General features: G+C 35.4%; 1 protein-coding gene across 1 annotated transcript in view; it reads right to left on the bottom strand.

Moving 5' to 3' along the window:
* MED14 (mediator complex subunit 14) overlaps nucleotides 1-23,073 on the bottom strand; it is a 66,654-nt gene that overhangs the window by 13,039 nt on the left and 30,542 nt on the right. The window contains exons 10-19 of the mRNA XM_068362892.1: nucleotides 22,547-22,754; nucleotides 18,210-18,369; nucleotides 16,110-16,314; nucleotides 15,731-15,894; nucleotides 14,829-14,987; nucleotides 11,464-11,695; nucleotides 10,889-11,074; nucleotides 7,764-7,951; nucleotides 7,221-7,412; nucleotides 2,717-2,926 (exon numbers count right to left, since the gene is read on the bottom strand). Coding sequence (XP_068218993.1) covers nucleotides 2,717-2,926; nucleotides 7,221-7,412; nucleotides 7,764-7,951; nucleotides 10,889-11,074; nucleotides 11,464-11,695; nucleotides 14,829-14,987; nucleotides 15,731-15,894; nucleotides 16,110-16,314; nucleotides 18,210-18,369; nucleotides 22,547-22,754 — 1,904 coding nt within the window. The remainder of the gene's footprint in view (nucleotides 1-2,716; nucleotides 2,927-7,220; nucleotides 7,413-7,763; nucleotides 7,952-10,888; nucleotides 11,075-11,463; nucleotides 11,696-14,828; nucleotides 14,988-15,730; nucleotides 15,895-16,109; nucleotides 16,315-18,209; nucleotides 18,370-22,546; nucleotides 22,755-23,073) is intronic.

Genomic DNA, 23,073 nt, shown 5'->3' with positions numbered 1-23,073 from the left:
TTAGGCTACTTGTTTATAAAGGGAATAATGATGATAATGCCACTCTAGCCTTTGACTTTGCTACAGCCTGAGCAACTTTCAATAGTCATGAGCTTATTAGGAGTTTATCATCCTTAGCATTTTTTTGTGGAAGCTCAAGATAAGTTTTAGATTCAGGTTATATCTGGTGTAACCTGATCCTTTTCAAACCATAGTCTGACTTCTCAAGTGTTAGCTAGTGGTTTTAGTGTACCATTCAGTATGGGGTTCGGATGGTACACTGTCCCCAGATTTGAGGTCCTCTCGTGGTGCCTGAAATTCTTTCTTAACTTTAGACTATTCTACTGCAAAACCAATAGAATTGCGCATTTGTAGCCACTCTTTTAGATGGCTAGGATTTCCGAGGCAGAAGACCAAGATGGTAGACTGGCTCCCTATATCGCTCCTCTCATTAAAATGTAAGTGCCTCTAAGCAATTGCTTATCCATTATTTACTGAGGTGGTAATCTGGGTATCATATTACTCCTCTCAATGAAATAAGGGCTTTTTACTCTTTATATTACTGTATATGGTTGGTAAAGGTCCTTTTGACAGTAAAACAACTGAAAAACTATGAGTCACCAAGATTGGATGGTATTGCACCTGAAATGTTGAAGGCTGATGAGATTCAAATACCCATTATGTTCATTGAATTATCTAATCATATGTGGTGAGATGAAGTTCCGCATTTTTTAATGGAAAAAAAAATGCTTCAAGGATGGATAAAAAAATTTAATCTATTTCCATCCCCAGATATATCATAATAACTGGGAAGGTTTAGAAATGGTGCTATAAGGAGCATTTCACTGGACGACACAGGTCCCTCGCCCAGAAATAGATTTTTCCTTCGTCAAAATCCCTTTTCTTCAAGCTGAGGACAATTCAGAATTTTTGTGTCAAATGCAACATGAATATTTTGAATCTCTACTGTTTTAATATTTTGCTAAAATTAGCCAGCAGTCCTAATACAACAGCATATGAAATCCTTTCATGTGCACCTATAACCCTATGGTGAGTATAACCCAATTAAAAATCTGGGGACTGATCTCGGTCTAAAGCACAAAGCTCAAACTGGAATGTTTTTCTTAAAAGACAAACCTAATTACTTTAACTAGAGGCACAAAACTCAAGTATTTTCTGGAGTCTATATGGACTGAAATGTGGAAAAATACACCCTGCATGTGTATTGTAAACATCCTTCTCTAAATCAGGTCTATTCTGTCTCGAGTACCCCTGACAGAGTGCTTTCACCTATTTTGGTAATTGTTATGGTTCTTGAATAAATGCTTTGCAAAAAGAAATACAGTAGCAGGAGTAGATGGTTCTGGAATTAGAAAAGTCTCTGAATATCTATACTTCAATGCTTCCAGCAAGGTACTATAAGAGGATACCTAAACAGTTTTTCTAATATGGGATACAAGTCCCCTTCACATTTTTCTCACTATAAGAATCTAAAAGTTGAATAATGGTGTCTAGTTTCTTCTCTTCTAATTCTATAAAGTTGAAAGCTTTCACTGCTTATAAAAGTGTTTTCACTCTTGCTTCTGTTCATTCTATCTTATTTCTCTTCCTCTTGTTTTGTTAAAGTTTTTATAGTGTATATAGAAAATAATTACAATAGGATGGCATAGACAGCGGCTGTAAAGTTCTTAAGAGAAGCATGGGTACCTTACAACTACTTATCAATGGAAAATCACCATTTAGGTATTCTAATACTTTGTGATGACTTTCAACATGAGTTCTTCAATTTCATAAGCTAGTAAAGTCATAGCAATCATAAAAGTATCTAACCTATTAAAAACTTCAATGGTATGGAAATTTGTAAGCTTTTAGTAGGAGGAATTCAACGAACAGTATGAGGAAGAATTGTTATAGGAGTAGAAGTACCTGACTTACCTCTATCTTTGTTAACTTTGCTAACATCTCAAGCCCTATTAGTTTGTCCCCTATTTCTATTCAAGGCTAGCCTACTTTTGCACTCCAAGAACTTACCCATATGATCCGAAGACCAAGCTCAACACTCCCCACATCTATCCTCTTTAATACAATCTTTGCCTATACATTTTCAGCAGAGTAAGTGCCTATTTAATTTTCCCCCTTTCTCCTTACAGCCTTTGGTCTTACACATTGTATGACTTACCCGACTTATTTTCAAATGAAAAAAATATTAAACATTCATTCAATGATACAGAAAACAGCTAAACAAATGGGGACACCATCAAATAACCAATTAATAAGCATAAGAAACTTCAAGCTTTAAATCAAATACACCAATCTAGGAACACATCTGTTTTACTCCGGAACTTATTAAGGGAATTTGCATATAGCATACCATTGTTTCCCTTTGTGGGCAGAAGTGCAGGTCTGCCAAAAGCATGTTTTGAATTTTCACTTACCAATTCAAACCTATGAGTTTTAGATATAGCTATATGACCACTGGGTAAGAATATAAAGAAATAAAATAAGCCACTTATTACAGGTAACTCCTAAGAAAGTAGTTCGAGGTAAGTATCTGTGTTGGAACAAAAATAAAATAAGCCACTATATATGTTATGCAATGGCAACTTTTGCCCATTCAAACTCACATCCAATTGCCAAGAGCATAACCTAGTTCTTAATTGAGAAATGTCTGTACAGTTAATACTTAACCTTCAATATTGTACCTAAGATAATTTCACCAAGCAATAAAACAACATACCTGAGTAATACCACCTGGATGAGGACTTGCTGGAGTGTGAGGATTGGAAGAAATCGGGGGAGTCATGGGTCCATGACGAGCTGGTGAGCCTGCCTTGGGAGTGGGCCATGAAGTATCATCCATTGGAATGGGCGTAGGAGGATTATCATCCTCTGACTGTGAGCGCCTTCTATTAATTGCGGACTCGTCAACATACTTGCTCAAGAAGGCCTTAAAAATGACAAAAGAAAAAAAATAGAACTTTTGTTGCTTACAGATACTGTATATTTACAATAAATAATTTCTGTAAAAAATGATAAGAAAAGACAAATATATCAGTAGTAACTCGACATTCATTTTACTACTGAAGAATTGTCTTAAAAAACTTACCCTGAAATAGAACCAAGGGGGAAATAACCAAATTGTTTATTTATTTACAAACAAAAAATGCATTAAATAATTGTTAGAGAATTATAGCATACTCAATGTAAAAAAAAATTATGGCTTTTTGTAAAAACACAATAAATTAAAAAAAAATTTCTTATCTAACTAAACAAACCTTTAAAATGCATGAATTGAAAGCGAGTTGGATGGCTGTTGAATCATTAACAAAGTACTGAACTCTAGCTAGTTAAGAAAATGTGGGGCGAAGGGGAAGCTTCGCCACCCACCTGTCAAAACCTATTCAGTTGAGGTGAGAAATGTAATTCAAAGGATTCAGGTTTGTGTAGCTGGCAAAAAAAAAAAAAAAAAAAAAAAAAAAAATTTCTTCCTACTTTACAAATCTTTCATACTTTAAAATAGGAATCATTCGTTGGTTGGAAGAGGTCCCCTAGAATAAAATGGAAGATTCTTTTCCTTTCCTGGACAAGATATCCTTCTTAGCCTTACACGAGAGCAATGAAGATAACTCCAACTTCCTAATGGCTCCAAATAAGAATGTAAAGGTTGTTAGGGACTCGACCAGTACTGGCTTAAGTGGAATCCGATATCCCTAACATGGAATGAGACCTGTTCTCTCATATACTTTCCTAACGAGTTGAGTAGTTTAGGGAAGGGGGTGCCACTCCTGGGTATGGCCTCTATAGACTTCATTGAGATTTTAGGTCTGTCAGACCCCAGGTTACCTGGCATGTAACTTACATGGAAATTAGCATTTGTTCTTGGAATAACTATACTCCACTTAGAGCTTTTGCTCAGAGTTTATGCTTCAACTGAAAATGAAAATAATTTAACCAGAAAAGAAACCCTTTCTGGTACAATCCAGGAATATGTGGTGGGCTACCCTTAAATCTGCAGTCTTTGGTGTAGACGCAACAGTTCTCCTTTACTTAACCCAGGTGGCTCTGTCACTCACTGTCCAAAGGAAAAGGCAACCCTTTAGGCTGGTGTGTTTGACAATAAGAAGAGTAATGAGAAACTTGATCTTCCTCATTCCTATTTTCCTGAGGCTAAACTTACTAGTTTAGCTTTATGATCTTGTGAAATTAAAGCTCTCTTGATGGACCTTGATGCTTATCGAGGTGTAGAACCAAATGGTATTTTTCCTTTGTTTTTTTATGAAGACTGCAGAATTCTTAGCTCCAAAGTTATGATCGACCTTGATAGGCAGTATAAAAGTTATTATTATTATTATTATTACTAGCCAAGCTACAACCCTAGTTGGAAAAGCAGGATGCTATAAGCCCAAGGGCTCCAATAGGGAAAATAGCCCAGTGAGGAAAGGAAATAAGAAAATAAATAAATGATGGAACAAACTAACAAAAAATCATTCTAATAACAGTAACGTCAAAATAGATATTGTATGTCATATATAAACTATTAACAACGTCAAAAACAGATATGTCATATATAAACTATAAAAAGACTCATGTCAGCCTGGTCAACATAATAACATTTGCTCCAACTGTGAACTTTTGAAGTTCTACTGATTCAACTACCTGATTAGGAAGATCATTCCACTTTTGATTTAGTTGATAACTGTGATTTACTTTAATATGAATATTAAATACAACCTCAAATTCATAGATAAGCAAGAAATAAATCAACTGTCGTTGTTTCCTGTATAAACAATAAACCTAGCCTTCTTTCCTCAAATAAATTTCTGAAACATTAGCATTAACTGCTCAGTAAATCCTTCCAAATCCCCTTCCTATATTCCTACCCAAAAAGAGACATGATTAAATTATCATCTGGCAGACCATAAATTAAAGAATTGTGTTTATTGATGTAATGAATGAACTTCAAACAGCATTATATTCAATAAAAAAAGTTACATAACTGATTAATCTTATACTGTACATGCAAACGATTGAGATAAGTTAAAACTTAATGAACAGTTTGATGAAACTTTAAACAATGTAGCCATTCCAATAAAAAATGATAACCCTTTATTGCATAACCTGAACTTATTTTTTTATGAGGCACAGGACTGTTTACTAAAGTGCCCTTTCAAAAGAGTAATTGGTTAGCCTTACATCAATTAGCACATCTCTGTGTTAATGAGGGTCTAAGTACTAAAGGTGAACCTCCATCTCCTGTCTTCTTCTGAACCCAAGATGAAAATTCATTGAATCTATTCATAAAAAAAGATCTAGTGTTAGTGTATGTAAAATGCCTTAGAATTAGTAATTTCTTCCAATTTGGTAGGATAAGATACTTCCGAACATATCTTGAACCCTTTACAGTATTATTATTATTATTATTATTATTATTACTTACTAAGCTACAACCCTAGTTGGAAAAGCAGTATGCTATAAGCCCAGGGGCTCCAACAGGGAAAATAGCTCAGTGCGGAAAGGAAAAAAAGGAAAATAAAATATTCTAAGAAGAGTAACAACAATAAATATCTCCTATATAAACTATAAAAACTTTAACAAAACAAGAGGAAGAGAAATAAGATAGGAGAGTGTGCTCGAGTGTACCCTCAAGCAAGAGAACTCTAACCCAAGACAGTGAAAGGCCATGGTACAGAGGCTATGGCACTACCCAAGACTAGAGAACAGTGGTTTGATTTTGGAGTGTCCTTCTCCTAGAAGAGCTGCTTACCATAGCTAAAGAGTCTCTTCTACCCTTACCAAGAGGAAAGTGGCACTGAACAATTACAGTGCAGTAACCCCTTGGGTGATGAAGAATTGTTTGGTAATCTGTGTTGTCAGGTGTATGAGGATAGAGGAGAATATGTAAAGAATATGCCAGACTATTCAGTGTGTATGTAGGCAAAGGGAAAATGAACCGTAACCAGAGAGGAGGATCCAATGTAGTACTGTCTGGCCAGTCAAAAGACCCCATAACTCTCTAGCGGTAGTATCTCAACGGGTGGCTGGTTATATCTCAACAATAAGGTTACGTAAAGATTGAAAAGTGGTATGTCCTTGCTTTCATTGTCTGACTCTGAGTTTCTTCTTCCCTCTTTTCCTGTTCTGCAGGAGGAACAGAGTTAACGTCAGCTAATTTCTCGGTTTGGTTTGCCTTTGAAAAGGGGGTAGCAGCGGAATCACAGACATTCGTATTAGATTTGGATTTACTAGAGTATGGTTAACATTATGTGAGACAAGCTAGGACAGAGCTAACCTATTACTGGTACCGAGAGAAACACACTCTACACAACGATTATTTAAATCACAGAATTTCCCCTGACACGATACACAAAGGGAATGCAGAATATGATCTCCCAGTAATAATTTTCAAACACAACCCAGCCAATAATCTTAACCTAAACCAAGGGAAGATATCTTGAAACGCAGTATGTAAACAATCTGAGTGTTTGATGAACATCACCAGATGACAGAGTAAACTGAAGACTATTCTACCCTATTCTGCAACCTTGGCTCCTTACTACTTATTGCTAGAGGGCTCTATTCCCTTGTTAAAAATATGTATATGTTGAAGTGAAAGAAAATAGGAAAATTTAAAAAAAATTTATGGGTGTTTGCTAAACCGGGCTGCTAGAGACAAAGAAATATGAACATCAGGGGATGTTAAGAGAAATAAGCGCTTTTTACCACTAAAAAGGCATGGAAAAAGTGCAACTCTTATATATTGAGTATGTTAGCTACTTGAAATGCAGGATCCTCATCAACAATAGTAGAATACGGTTTTCCAGCCAGCACGGAATCGTTTCCTTTTAAATGGGGAATGGGGTGTCTGTTATTTGTAAAGACTATTAATGTGGACTAAATTTCATTTCCCTCAGTCAACTACAATACAAGTGAATGGACACTTATTTCATTTTAACCCTTTTACCCCCAGGGGGTTATTTTTTTCCCAGCACATTTTGCAGTATATTCTTTTTAAATTGCTCTAACAGCCTTAATTTTTGTCATAGAGAGGTCAGGTTGGTCCCATTCTCTTGGAAAATGCCTGAATTTTTATAGCATTTTTTTGCAAGGACGTACCGGTATGTCCATGTGGGTAAAGGGATGGCTTTTGTGAAATGTACCAATACGTCCTTTGGGGGTAAAAGGGTTAACATATGATAGAATATTATTCCAAACTAAAAAACATAAAACTGTAGTATTCTTACCTTGAGACCTTGAACAATAATAAATTCTTCTATGACCTTAGATGTTTCGAAGCTACTGAATGCACCATCTCTGACTGCTACTAACCCATTAGGAAGCATGTCAACATTAAGGCAATACACATAACGGTACACAATGCTGACCCTTGTGGGAGATTGAGGGAGAATGGTGAAATTCTTGATATGCTGCTGACGCTGTTGGAACAATGAGATTTTCTTTTATTAGTCTTATAAAAAATTCAAATGGAGAAATAATAATGTGTAGTGTATTGCTGCAATGAAAAGAATCATCATTCTCGTAATTATCATCATCATTTCGTTATCAATTCAACAGCAAAGTATGTAGATACAGTACCAAACTTATGATAAAAAATAGTCAACAAGAAGCTAAAATCCATAATTGTAAAATTCTGGCTTTTTAATGTTATTATTTTTACAATTCTCAATAAAGCAAAAAAATATGAGTAACCATTTTAACTTTTACTCAATTATCACATAACATATGTCAAACCCCCCCCCCAAAAAAAAAGCTCTAAAACTAAGTACCTTGTCGATAACTCCAAGATGAATTGTAGGCGAAAGCTTGGAAATTGCTAAAAGGGGATGATATGTGTGATGCAATGTTATTGCCAAGTCCACAAGACCCATGTGGCCTCTATGATTTACAAGGTCTTGAAGATGATCTTGCATCACTGTATGTGGATTTGTGGCCCAAACTCCTTCCCCGCTCATTCCTGAAAAAACAGTAAAAGAATCATTGTTGAAATTACAGAAAGTAAAATTGTAAAATTCTGTAAAACTTCTGATAATAAGCACTGTAATACAGGTATACATGGAATTACAAAATGTTCCAGTATAAATTCACTTTTCAGAATATAAAGGAAAAGGATGCCATCTCTAATAAAGCAACTGAACTTGGACCTCTCCATGGAATGAAAAAGATCAGACTATAACAGAAGGAGAGAATCCTAATTCAAGAACTTATTGTTTACACTCTTCCAAATGTGCTTCCAAACTAACATTCTAGATACACTACTGACGGAAAGCCTATTCTATAACATTTCAATCAATGTTGTGACCACCTTTACAGAACTAGGAACACAAAATACTAATATACAAAAATATGGATAAGAGGGGTTATTTAAAGGATCACTCAACATATTCAAATGGAAATAAAAAATATTTTTTCTAAATAAGGAACATGGAATTTTTATAATGAAAATATATTATTTCAATGCTTACCTTATAGTCAAAATACTGTTCTAATAACATCTAAGCTACTGCTTCCCAACCTCTCTTTTTTATATTTATTGGTGTATTTCTAAAATGATTTTAACTTTTGTTCCTCACCACCATTGAGATAAAAATTCAGTGTTCTGTTTAGAGGTTTCCCCCAAAAAGCTCTCCTATATGGTCACCTTCATATCCAAGCTAAGGGAATTATCTACAATGCAACCAGGTATTTCAAGAGTGTTACAAGGAGTTACAAGAGTTTAGGATGTTTCAAAGACTTTTTAGTATATCCTTGGAGACTCCATTTGCTCTTGGGTAAAGCAAATTAGTTTAAAATTATTTCTTAAATTCGTTTACCATGTTACTGTTCACTACTTTCACTGGAAGTCTCTTCCACGTATTTGCTATTTGTATGCAAAATTTACCACATTGAGTGGTGGTGTATCTTCTCAATTACAGTTTGTATCCATTACTTCTAGACTGATTTGTGCTAAGTGTGCTAAGAATTTTCAATATATTTATTAGCTGTTCATTTATTTGTTGAGTTTGTAGATAAAATAAGTTTAAACATTCCATTCTCCTATATAAAAATTGTCTTAGCATTAGGACCAGTTTGGTGGTCCTAGCTTTCTGCTACCAGTATATCTGTATCCACCTGAATACTTGGAGCTCAGATTTGGAATCCGTAATATAGATGTGTTCTTACTAATGATGTGTACAGCTGCAGTACAGTGACTTTGCTTCTATATTTGAATAGTTTCTTTATGTAACCTATTAGTTTCTGTGCTTTCTTTTCAAATTTTACAATTTGGTGAACTTCAAATCTTTTCTAATAATAATAATGAGAATTTCCTTCTGGTCATCACTTTCCAGCATTGAGTAACCTGTTTGTTGCTTACTGTAACCCATGTGCATAACTTTACATTTCCCATTGTTGAAAGGCATTCGCCATTTTCTAAACCATTCTCCCAACTTAATTGGGATCCACTCTGAAGGCTTCTACATCTTCTGAGTTCGCACAGTTTATGTCTAGTTCAGTTTCGTCAGCAAACTTGGCTATTGTACTAGTTAATCTTAAATCAATGTTGTTAACGTAAACCAGAAATAGTAAAGGGCCAAGGATGGATTCTAGAGGTACTTGCTTCTAACGGCTGCCCACTCTCAGGTTTCTCCATTCATTACAACTCTATTGTTTCCTGTTTGTCAGCCACTCTTGGATCCATTCAGCTGGCTCATCAATGGTGCCTAGTGCTCTAATTTCAAGCATTACATGCTCACCATGGGTGATTACACGCTTGGCTAGAACTCAGCAGGGAACCAGCCTGCAAAATCTCAGGTGGAAGAGGAACTATGAAGGAAGACTCCACTAGAGGTGCGAGAATGGATGAAAGGCTCCGGATGGGAAAGGGTTAAAGTCACTGCTGCGGAGGCAGATGTGCGGTCCCACTGTGACCCTAGTTTCAACACCTCCAGAAGCTTTCCCTTCATGGAGGAACACAAAAGCCCTAAGGAAGGTCACAACTGACACAGGGCATCGAGCAAAGAGGACTCCCTCCATGGGGAAGCCAACACTGCTTCACTAGGGGAAGCAACAGGTTTCCTTTCCCGTAAGTTGCCCGGGGGTTAAATGGTCATCGCTCTTACCTGACCGCCCTTCAGAGGAGGCCGAATGAGAAGAGGTAGGTGGGAGAGTACCAGCCACTGAAGAAAGAAGTCAGGACTTCTTCAACTTCGAGGATGAACTTGTAGGCAAAGAATCCCTTTTAAATCTTCTTTTGCCTACGTCTACTATACCATTCCCACTAGGAGTATAGCCACTCTTGACACTCAGAGAAAGGAGAAGCCCCGTGCAGAGTGACATCTGCACGAAGGACAAAGCAGTGAGGCCCCATCTCCTGGTTTGGCATAAAGGTACCGCAACAGAAGCCTGATAAGCCAGGGCAAACCTGCATGGTCGAAGTTCTCAAATACACATAACACCTGTAAAATAAAAGGCAAAGTTATTACACAATATCCAAATTCAAAGGAATATCCGAGAAGAGAGAGAGAGACGTGTACATCTTCACTCAACAGTAGTTAAATTAAAAGCGAGCTCAACTGCTGGGCGAGTGTGTGAGTGGGTGGGCTGCAAAACTTCCCACTAATTAGAGGGTCATTGACACCTCGTTTAAAAGTTTTATGGCTAAACCAGCTCAAGCTGAATAATCTCTCCTATGTAAAGAATGAAGGTTTGTATTAGTGGGAATGGTATGCCTTTGGTTGAGAACCACTGAAATTACCACAACTGCTTCTGCTTGCATTCATATGTAAGAATTGAAGGCAACAACTTTGTCATTCCAGAGAAAAACAATTACTGTACTGTAATGACTTTGCTTATTCACAATCACGTCTAGAATTAGCTTATTTTTATATGTAGATATAAACTAACACCACCTTACCAAAACTTAATACAAAAGATTTTTTTTCTGCACTGTAGCGTAGAACAACAAAGGCATCGAAGCTGTCTCCATATGCGACAGTAATACTTTTATAGTTGAAAGACTTGACACGGACCATTTCACTTAGTGTTTTAGGAGCAATGTTGCTACTACAACTGCTACTGCTGCCTGCAGATTCCACACCAGCTTAAAATAGAAACATAATACAGGTAATTACAAATAAGGAAAATAAAATCATTAAAATTCTCAGTAAAAATAATATGAACCATTATATTCAAGAAAATTTTATTACAATTTTAGTTTTCCTAATTATTCATTAAATGTTTTAATAATGATTAAAAAAAGCTTTAAATTTCAAGCTCAAAATTATGAAACTACCCAATTACACTTATAGAGAAATTACACTTTCCTCAGTATAAAGCCTAACGACTCTAAATAGAGGCCAAACCCAACACAAACTGTAAACTAATTTTAGAAATAAAATACCAATATATTTTCAAAATCTGAATGATAGAAAAGAAAATTTCTACATAGTATATATTATCTAAATTAACCAAATACCCTTAAGGTGATACCTCTGGAAGCTGAAAGTTCAGCAGCAAACGTGAGTACAAGCTCATAGAGTGAGGAAATTACAATCCAGTCTGCTAATATGGCATCAACAGTGGCACTCATGTTCTCAGCGCTTGTGACCTCATAGGTGAAATAGACAGAACGCCGTGGGCCCTGTTCGCGACCATGGAGACTCGTCACTGGGGAATGCGTGAAGAGATACTCCATTCCAAACACTCTGGATCCTTTAGCTTGCTGTAGAGATGACAAATTATTTGAAGCATTCTTTTATCATTTTGTGTAAGTGCAACATATTAACCCTTTTACCCCCAGGCTCTTTGGAAATTTCCAACCCTTAACCCCCAAGGGGTTATTTTTTCCCCAGCACATTTTGCAGTATATTATTTCTAAATTGCTCTAACAACCTTAATTTTTGACATAGAGAGGTCAGGTTGGTCTCATTCTCTTGGAAAATGCCTGAATTTTCTCAAAAAATTATCAAAAATATGAAAAAAAAAAAATTTCTATAGCATTTTTTTGCAAGGACGTACCGGTACGTCCATGGGGGTAAAGGGATGAGTTTTGTGAAACGTACCAGTACGTCCTTTGGGGGTAAAAGGGTTAAGAGAATTTTATCCAAAACTAATATCAATTGTAAATAGATTGATTAGAGTATACAAAAACATATCATGTACTTCTTTGGGTATTTAATCTTTTTTAAACAACCAAGAATAACAATGAAGACATGAAAATCAAAGGCTTTCTAATTACACTCAATTTTCTTTAAAGGAAATGTCACCTAAGTTATTGTTATTAACAGTAATTTAACAACACCAAAAATTAATTCATATATGACTTGCCCAAAGAATTCGCTTTTGAGTGAGGGGAATATAGCAGCAGGTAACATTAAAAAGCTTTGACAATTATGTAAAAGAAAATAAGTTTTTGACGAAGTAAAAACTTATTCTTGGGTTGTTCCTGAGTGGTATTGAAGGATTTTTATATAAAATGCTATTACAGGAAATCCTATAGGACATAAAATACCAAAGAAATATTGTATTCCCTGCTCTATGACCAATGTTTCAACATGCAAAGTAAGGATTCCAAGTGTATGAGGGAGATAGCCATGGGTTCAGGTTCTATTGAACCCATCACAGGACTGCTAATGAGGAAATTTGTCTAACAACCCATAATACATCACCACTACGAACCAATATTAATAATGGAGACAATACTACCCGGGAACTATTTTGCACCCAGCCACCATCTCCCATATTCAGATTGAAACTCTCCTAATGTTCATATAATTTTCCTCTAGAAGCTCAGTTTATTTAGTTACCTGTGAATTTTTTTTAAATTTCCTCTTCTGTTTCTTTTCAACAGGCACATGCCTCTGGTAAAGTAAAGCAATGAAACACTCCAGCTGTTAAGGAGAGAAGTGGAATAGTGGTGTGCCAAAGGCTCTTTTTATTTCAGCCTCTTGGTTGCATCAGTTTGACATAGTCCAATTTCCAGATCGTTAAAAGTTTTAATTAATTTTAACATATTTTCCTCTGAATTTGTTAGCAATTACTACATTGATTGTTCAAGGGGATTGTTTCTGGGTGATCATGATCTACATAAGACTATTCAACAATTTCAACCAATTTCTTGAAAAGGTTTTCAATTTTTCAAGTGATAGCTTAGGTTACTGAATTGGTTGGGGTTCATCGTCAATTTGAAGAAGTCTCTTCAAGTTCCAGCACACAAGATTTCATATTTGGGAATGACAACAGTTTCTTTTGGGGTTTTTCCATCAGAGAAGGGGATTCAATCCTTTCTTCCTTCTTTGTAGTTCTAGATATTGAAGCTCATGTAGATGTAGATGAGGCTGCTAAGGACTATGGTTTCCTTAGAGAAATTTGTTCGGATGGAACATTTAAAGACAACAGTTTTCCAATTTTATCTCAATCTACCCTAGAACAGATTAGGCCGTTATAATTCACGAGCTAGTAAAATTGTTACCTGATCTTAGAAAGTACTTTGATTTGACAATCAATGTGAATGACACTGTCAATAGAGTCTTGTTGCATGAAGTGAACAGGTTTGGTTGGTTATTATTCAAAGAAATTGAAAAACTAAGCTAAATTATTCAAATATTAAGATGAAATTATTTTTAGTTTCAGCTTTGCAACACTTCGCGATTTACATACATAGCAGTCCTGTTTTAACTTTGTCTATTGATCATAACCTGCTAATTTATTTGGAGATTTAAGAATAAGAATAAATGTCTCATGTACTAGGTGAAAACGAAGTGATTCCCAGAATACTTACAAGATTATCTTGTAGAATGTGGCAATGTCGAATGCCCACTGTAATTAGCTGATATATATAAGTTTCGAGACGGGACTGTTCAAGAACAAGGCAAGAAAACCAAAGGTAAGACAGAATCAATTTCTGACGAAGAGTCTCCCCTTTTGACAGTAAACACCTATCTCCAAAATTTTGTCAGAGGTGTCATATTAGTAACGAAGAGAAGCAGCTAGCCCGTTTGCGATGTTCTCAAGCCTAAAGTCACCGAACCAGCAACGTTTCAGCAAGTGATGACAACTCTCAAACTTCCCATTTAAGTATTTCATTGCTCTACTTTACCACCTGTTTTCCCGTTCTATCATAAGTTATTAAAAGTAAAGGCACAGTAACATTGATTTCCTTAGTTAATAAGGTTGTGAATACAGTAACCTTGAATTTTTTTTTTTAGTTTCTTTTTATACTCATTTCCTATACTTGAATTTCTGTTGTTGAATTCTTTTTATTTAGATTGAAAGAACCTGTAACAATTCTGAGATTGTAAAAGTCTATCAAAATACCACACTGTAATTCGTACCATTTGGAAAATCACCTCTCAGTATTAATTCTTCTCAAAATCACAGCATGCATATGCATGGTGTTAACCCTTTTACCCCCAGGCTCTTTGGAAATTTCCAACCCTTAACCCCCAAGGGGTTATTTTTTCCCCAGCACATTTTGCAGTATATTTTTTTTAAATTGCTCTAACAGCCTTAATTTTTGTCATAGAGAGGTCAGGTTGGTCTCATTCTCTTGGAAAATGCCTGAATTTTCTTTTTTTTAATATAAAAAATATGAAAAAAAAATTTTTATAGCATTTTTTTGCAAGGACGTACCGATACGTCCATGGGGGTAAAGGGATGAGTTTTGTGAAACGTACCAGTACGTCCTTTGGGGGTAAAAGGGTTAAGATACATGCTGGAGAAAGAATTATAGCCTCGAATTATGAGGAATATATAAGTCAGGCTGTTTTTCAATCATAATTAATTTTATCACAGTCAACAACAATACTATTTACATCACTTATATCATAAGTAACATTATATTTAGCAACCATTACCTGGGTCCTAATAGAGGCCGAAAGCAGGTGTTTACGTAACGCTATGATGGTGCTCTTGGACAGGTTTTCACTGGTAGGAAGATCTATGAGTCTTAACAAAACGCCCATCCCGCCTTCTTCAATTTGCTCTCCAGTATTAAATACATTCCTTTCTCTTAACTGTAAGAAATAAAATTCCATTAATATCCATTAATACACATTGAAATATAATCAATTACAGTACAATAAATTAATATAAAAAATTTGTACAATAAAAAATCACAGCTATAAATCCAATGCAATATAATCAGTAATAGGTCCATTCACCTCATAATCGTCATCATCTCCATACTTCAGTAGTGCACAGCTAATCATCATTATTAACCAAGTTCATATAGCTTTACAAGTGAGTGTTCCAATTTTCACTTATTACTTTAATGCATACATACATATACCAAGGCACTTCCCCCAAATTTGGGGGTAGCCGACATCAAACAAATGAAACAGAAAAGGGGACCTCTCCTCTCTACGTTCCTCCCAGCCTGACTCAACCGAGTTCGGCTGGTATTGATAGGGGTATCACAGCCCACCCTCCCCCGTACCTTATATATAAGGATGTGTCTACAGTGAAAGTAAGCTTTAATTTAAAGTACTAGAGTGTAGCAAGGGTTTATAAGTGTGTTTGGAAATTTTATAAAAGCTCAGATACATAAAAGTTTAAAAAATTAAGTTATAAAAAATATATACTTTAGATTTCTGTATCAACTTTGAAGTTTTTTCACCTATCAGGGGGAGGCATTGGAAAGTAACAACCAAAATAAATGTGGGATTACAGTATATATTAATTTCAAGCTTATTAACCATAATAAAATATTCTTTCCAAAACTGACAGTACTGCCCTTATAAAAATAACATAACTGTACCTTTCTCGATAGGTGGATGAGAGGTAATTTCATGTCGCACATTGCAACACACTGTGCAACATCGGGTAAGAAGTAAGCAGGCACTTTGACACGTTTACTAGCTGGTTCTGACCGCTGCTGTAATTTCCGCTTACCCCCAAGAGCTCGTTCACCAGGTTCAACGACTGAAAACAACATATATCTTATAAATATTAAGACATCAATTTGATATTTATAGAACTTTGACTTTTGATTTTGAAACATTATTTTACAACTGTTATTTGCAGTTTTTTAATATATTCAGCAATATCTATCAATTCATAAAATAATTTTTTCTTAATTTAGACTAAATATGAAACATTTGGCATAGATTTTAATAACTTTCATCAATATAACTCACCATCAACTTTGGTAGAAGGTCCATGAGTGCATACAAATGAATCAAGCTTTTCCAAGTCATATGCTCGCATGTATGACTTTGGTATAGACGTTTCCACAGTATCGTCGTCTGGGTTATCTTCAATACTGGCCTGCTTGACAACCATGAAGTACAAAGACTGCTCAACCTCACATGGACTGCCTTCCTTCTCGTTGAACTCTAAAATCTTTTACCAAAGGATAAAAGCTATGTCATCTGTTATTAAAACAAGGGATCTGTTCATTTCCCTAAAATAAATTTGCATCGAACTACCAAACCAAAATATGTCATAAATATTGAAGCACTTTAAACACTCATTCCATTAAAAAAAACAAATCCTTCTTAATCATAAACCCCACAATAAAGAAAAAAAAGAAAAATTCCCTTCTAGAGTACAGTAAATTTACAATTTTAGTAAATCCATATATCATCATCCTCATACTTTTTTCATCAACTTTTCCTGTTATTATCCTGCTGAAATCTTCAGTCAGGCATTAATCTTCTCCTTTCCCACATCTCTTTCAATTGCCAATCTAGACCTTCCCAGTATTTGAGATCAGTCTATTTTCTAGCCACCTACAATTTAATGTTCGTAGAACTCTTTTTCCATTGCCATCTGAATCCTAATATTATCTGGTCCCAACTACCCAAAACTTCAAAACTTCTTACGTATCCTTGTCAGTGCCTCTGTTTTCACTGCATATAATAATGCAGGAGTAATGTAGGCTTCATGATCTCTTGCTCTTTTAACAATAGGATATTTCATTCACACTATATCCAAACTTCTATTATTAAACTTTCCACATCACATATTCCACCTCTCACTTCATTATAATACAAACAGTAACTTTTATCTTTTATTATATTCAGAAGTGGAATAATAAAAAAAAGAATATCAGTTTAAGATACTAGTACATCAAACTATGCTCAAAGCCTGTCACCTAAAAAAAAATCTTGTTTCCAATAAAATCTGTTCACTATTAAACCACAAGCATTACAATACTAATGTAATAATCTGCAAAAAGCAATCATGGAAAATCACATTATAAACAAATCAATCACTGCTGATTTATCATCATATGACAAAAATTGAGAGAAACTACTTGTTAAAGGACTTAACATTATTCTGAGGGAATGGAGTGATTGATCCACTATGGTAAAACTTGAGTAACAACAAAATAAAAAATTTCTAAAGGAATTCTTAGCTTTGCAAACCCGAGTCCTTTAACCATTAAAAGATGATTATTTGTATTCAAGTAGGACCAAATATGTAACGGAAATAAAAATATCAGTATGGAGAGACATATTTGGCATTTCTTATAAATTGATCACTTTTCTATCTTTTAAACTTGTCTGGTTTTCTGTTCTTCAGTAATTTAGTGTCTATACAAAAATTCCCTACAATGACTAAATCTAAAGTTAGTTACCTCAAAGGAAGAAAGTAAGGGATATTTTAAACAAAGATTAACCCAATCAATGAATAATTCATTGGGGTTATAGTAATTTCAAGGTTATGGTAAAGTTTCTCATCTCAAATGAACTCACAGGGTTTGGCCCTTGAATGCTTTTTTCAAATGAACCTCCACTTCTATAACAGTAAGACTAAAATGAGGTGAAAAATAATCCACTACAATATGGAAAATGCATTTAACCCATCCAAAATGTTATACTTAATTCATGACTTTACAAACTGCTTAGGATAAAATTTTCATCAAAGAATGGTGGAAACAACAGAAGATTGTGAAAAGATATGAAATTATCTGCTACATAATTTATTCCCGTGAAATAAATTGAACGTGTAAATATCAGGAACAGTTGGGGCCAAGGTAACAGCAATGTAGATTCCCACGTTAGAGATGAGCATGGGAGTGTGCGTGGACATTTAAAATTTCCTATGCTACGTTCTTGAGGGAGAGCCATAGATAGATTTGAAGCAATATGTGGATTTAATTTAAAAAAAAAAAAAAAAAAAAAAGAGAGATAATAGGTTGCCAAAGACTGAAGTCACTGGAATTGATCTCTTATTTATTTTGCACTTAGGAAGAACTTGTTAAGTTAACACTTTAAGAATATTTCTCTTACCAGTACATAACCAGGGTGCTTATGAAATGTGATGTAAGCCTTGTGCTTCCCCAGGGTATTTAATGGGTGTGTTGCATAATACATTAAAGGAAGTCTTTCGTGAGCCGTAGCTGGCAAATGCTGCAGGGTTTTTTCTGTGCGCCTCATCATCAGCCAATATCTAGAATACAATTATAAATGTCAACACAATATCGTTTCAATTCACAAATTCTTAACAGAAGAATTTGTTAATTGAATCTCAACACAATGATATAAAGAATAAGGAAATGAGAAGGTTTTTTTTATTTCCCAACAAGTGGAGAAAATGACTTAGGCAGTTAGTTTATGAGGGTGACGATATCATAATTCCAAAATAGGTGTAAGTTTACACATTGCATTCAAGTTCACTGAATATTAATTTGACCGATCCACTGAACCCTAGACCCTTTGATGTATATCCTATTTATAGTCAAATATGCAAGCCAAATACCCTATTATTATCAAGAAATCCAGAGGAAGAGATTATACAAACATTGCAAACAGGGTAGAAATGGAATGGAGTGAAGAGGATAAGAACATGAGAGAAACAAAGAGTAAAAGTAGCAAGGAATGTGATTATATTATTTCTATAAACCTCCTTCCTCTGATGTATTGCTTCTTCTCTAGCTGTGTAAGAGTCAAGCTTGACTTATTAGGCTTGTAAATATTCTCCTTATAGTAATAATAATTCCCCAGAAGTTCGTTTTATCAACTTTTACCCCAAAATATTTTATAAAACATTTTTCTTTCCTTTCCTTTCAATAGGTAGAAGCCCCCCAGATAGGGTACTGAGCCAATCTAGCAGTTAATAATAAATAGCACACTAAGAGGTTTCCGGTCATCTGTTTCTCCATCGCATTGGCTTCATTAAGACATCATCCTTCCAGATTGTCATGTATTTATTACATTTTAAGTTAGTTTAAACTTAAATGCTCGACTGATTAGCATTTCTACACAGGGAAAGCACTGGATTTTAAATAACCTTTGTGAGGGGTAAGAAATATCACAGTTCCCGTCAGGAAATATGGTTCAGTTAGTGTTTATGAAACCAGACTACTGTACACAGTGCACTGAATAGCGATAATACTTCTACTATATAAAAAATAGACTTCCATTCGTTTCTCATAACAGCCAAGAAAGTAATTTTTAGTTCATTCAAACTCAAGATGGAAAGCGAACCTTCTTTTGTTGGTGGGAATTCTAGTTTGCCTCCCCATGTGCTTAAACTAACCTAACTTCTATAGAAAAGAGAGAGAGAGAGAGAGAGAGAGAGAGAGAGAGAGAGAGAGAGAGAGAGAGAGAGAGAGAGAGAGAGAGAGAGAGAGAGAGAGAGAGAGAGAGAGAGAGAGAGAGAGAGAGAGAGAGAGAGAGAGAGAGAGAGAGAGAGAGAGAGAGAGAGAGAGAGAGAGAGAGAGAGAGAGAGAGAGAGAGAGAGTCAATAATGCCAGTATATATAAGACTTTAATGTACTGCAATATATTATATTATTACAGTATGAGAGAGAGAGAGAGAGAGAGAGAGAGAGAGAGAGAGAGAGAGATCAATAATGCCAGAACATATAAGACTTTAATGTACTGCAGTATATTATATTATTATAGTATGGTACCTTCACTGTCGTTTATTCTACTTTTAATGTACAATTGGAAAAATACCCTTAGAGTTTAAATCACCTATCAGCAGAATTGTGTAGCCACGGTTTGGTTTAAAACATAAAGACTGTTGATAGATGATAAGGAGGTTTTACTGTACTATACCCCTACCCGTGACTGTACTACAATGGTTGGGGAGATTGTTTAATATGTTTTATGTTGTCGATGGTGCCAGTGGACTGAGTTTGTGCATGTGTTGTTCCACTATTCAATGGTAAGGAAAAAGAGCATAAATCTTGTAATTATAGAGGCCTTAGTTTGTTGAGTGTGGTTGGAAAATAATATAGAAGTGTGTTAATCAATAAGATTAGGGATAATAGTGTAGAGTGGTTTTAGAAGAGGAAAAGGGATGTAAGGACCAGACTTTTATAGTTAGGCAGATATGCGAGAAATATTAAGGAAAAGGTAAGGAGCTATATGTGGCATTTATGGATCTGGAGAAAGATTTTGAAAAGTATATAGGGAAGCGATGTGGAATGTGGTGAGGTTATATGGAATTAGAGGAAGATTGTTGCAAGCAGTGAAGAGTTTCTATATAGGCAGTAAAGCATATATTAGAATATGAAATTAAGTAAATAGTTTTCAGTGAGAGTGGGGCTGAGACTGGGCATGCATGAATTCACCATGGTTGTCTATTTTATTTGTTGATGGAGCAGTAATAGAGGTGAATACTAGAGTACTTGGTCGGCTACTGAAGCAGATAGAGGAGTGATCATGAGAGGTAGGCGAATCAATTGTTGTTTGTAGATAATACTGTATTGGTTGCAGACTTGGAGGAGTAGCTATGTCGATTAGTGGCAAAGTTTGGAAAGGTATGTGAGAAAAAGAAGTAGCGAGTTTATGTGGGAGAAAGGAAGGTTATGAGATGCACAAGAAGGGAGGGTCGTGCTAGATTGAATGTTATGTTGAATGGAGTTATTTGAGGAAGTAGATCAGTACTGTATTTGGGTTCTATGTTGCTGGAAATGATGGAGTGGAAGCAGATTATTATTATCATTATTATTATTACTATTATTATTACTATTATCATTATTATTATTATTACTTGCTAAGGTATAACCCTAGTTGGAAAAGCAGGATGCTATAAGGCCAGGGGCCCCAACAGGGAAAATAGCCCAGTGAGGAAAGGAAACAAGGAAAAATAAAATATTGTAAAATCAGTAACATCAAAATAAATATTTCCTATATAAACTATAAAAACTTTAACAAAACAAGAGTAAAATAAATTAGATAGAATAGTGTGCCCGATTGTACCTTCAAGCAAGAGAACTCTTAACTCAAGACAGTGGAAGGCCATGGTACACAGGCTATGGCACTACCCAAGACTAGAGAACAATGGTTTGATTTTGGAGTGTCCTTCTCCTAGAAGAGCTGCTTACCATAGCTAGATTCGCTTCTACCCTTACCACTGAATAATTACAGTGCAGTAGTTAACCTCTTGTATAAAGAAGAATTGTTCGGTAATCTCAGTGTTGTCAGGTACATGAGGACAGAGGAGAATCTGTAAAGAATAGGCTAGACTATTCGGTGTAAGTATAAGCAAAGGGAAAATGAACCATAATCATTGAGAAGGATTCAATGTAGTACTGACTGGTCAGTCAAAGGATCCCATAACTCCCTAATGGTAGTATCTCAACAGGTGGCTGGTGCCCTGGCCAACCTACACCTAACATCAGAGAGAGAATAAAGGCTGTAAAGTGTTGGGGGCAGTGAAGGGAGTGGTGAAGAATAGAGGGTTACGAATGAATGTAAAGAGAATTCTGTAATAGAAAGCGATTGTACCAACTATAATGTACAGATTGAAGTTGTAGGAAATGAAAGTGACTGCGAAACACAGAAATTGAATGTGTTCAAGATGAAGTAACTGAGGAGTATGGCTTGTTTATCTCAATTGGATAAGGTTAAGAACAAAAGTAGTGAAAGTGAGAACTAGTGTGAAAAAATTAATTATTATCTAGAGTGCATATGAATGGATTGAGGTGATTTGGCCATGTAGATAGGATGGAAAATGGCTGTCTGCTGAAGAAAGAGACAAATGCAAGAGTTTATTAGAGAAGTGCAAGAAGGCCATGGCTTGGCAGGATAGATGGAGTGAAGAAAGCCCTAGATGACAGGAGGATAGATGTGAAAAAGGCAAAAGAGCGTGATAGAAATAGAAATAAATGGAAACAGATTGTGACGCAATTCCGATAGACTCTGCTGCCCCCTCGACTGCTGAGTCTGCCTTTAAAGCTTTTTGTGGTGGAAAAAGGGGAAGGGTGGGCTGTGGCAGCATAACAGTACCAGCCAAACTCAGCTGAGTCCATCATCAGGCAAAAAAGAACGATGAGAAGAAAAATTCCCTTGTTTTTTTTGTTTTTTTTTATATCGCCTACCTCCCAATACTGGGGAAATTGCCATCATAGACAAATAGATGCCACTACTTTAGTAAGATCTTTGTGTATGTCCTATATCTATACCATCGAAAAGTATAAAGAGCTAATAAAAAAGTTGGAGGGTTTTCTTTAATTAATTTAAAATGACCTTAGCACATAGATTTTAATAAATATTTTTCAACTACATTAAGGAAGAGAAAAGATCTGTCAAATCAGATATTGATATGATTAATACTTATTTGTAAGATTAGAGACCCCCAATATGGTAAAACAACTATGTACTAAAGTGCCATACCTTAATTCAGATATGAGATCCTCTACTTTACTTCGATCCTGGTTGAGTGCTTGTTGCAAATCTGCAATAATAGGACAATTGTCATACTGGGGAACGTGGGGAAGAAGTATCCCCGTATGAGTATCCACAGTAATAAGTAATTGCTCTGAGCGAAGATTTGGTTGCAGCACAGGTACATGTAGAACTGCAGGTGAACCACTTAGCTGACCTAAAAGGGAAAACAGGAAAACTTGTACAGTACTAAAAAACATACAATATCATGTCTGGAATAATAATACAAAACTCTCATTATAAACATTATACGGATTAGTTTCTTGGCTTATAATTATTTCTGTTTACGAGGAACCTGCTCTATTTATTTAGATAAATTTTTCGTATTCTACCGTATTCAGTGTAAAGTTGCAATATACTAAAAACTAAAATTTTTCAAGTAATTTGTATTTTCCAAGCTATACAATACCAATATGAGTCATTTATAAACAGGATCTCTTCTCTTTGGGGTTGCGGTAGTCTAATGGATATGTCTC

The sequence above is a fragment of the Palaemon carinicauda genome, chromosome 39, assembly GCF_036898095.1.
Source record: "Palaemon carinicauda isolate YSFRI2023 chromosome 39, ASM3689809v2, whole genome shotgun sequence".
In the NCBI taxonomy this organism is placed as follows: domain Eukaryota; kingdom Metazoa; phylum Arthropoda; class Malacostraca; order Decapoda; family Palaemonidae; genus Palaemon; species Palaemon carinicauda.
Note: the sequence above shows the minus strand (reverse complement) of the source record. Positions and strands in the feature narration are given on the sequence as shown.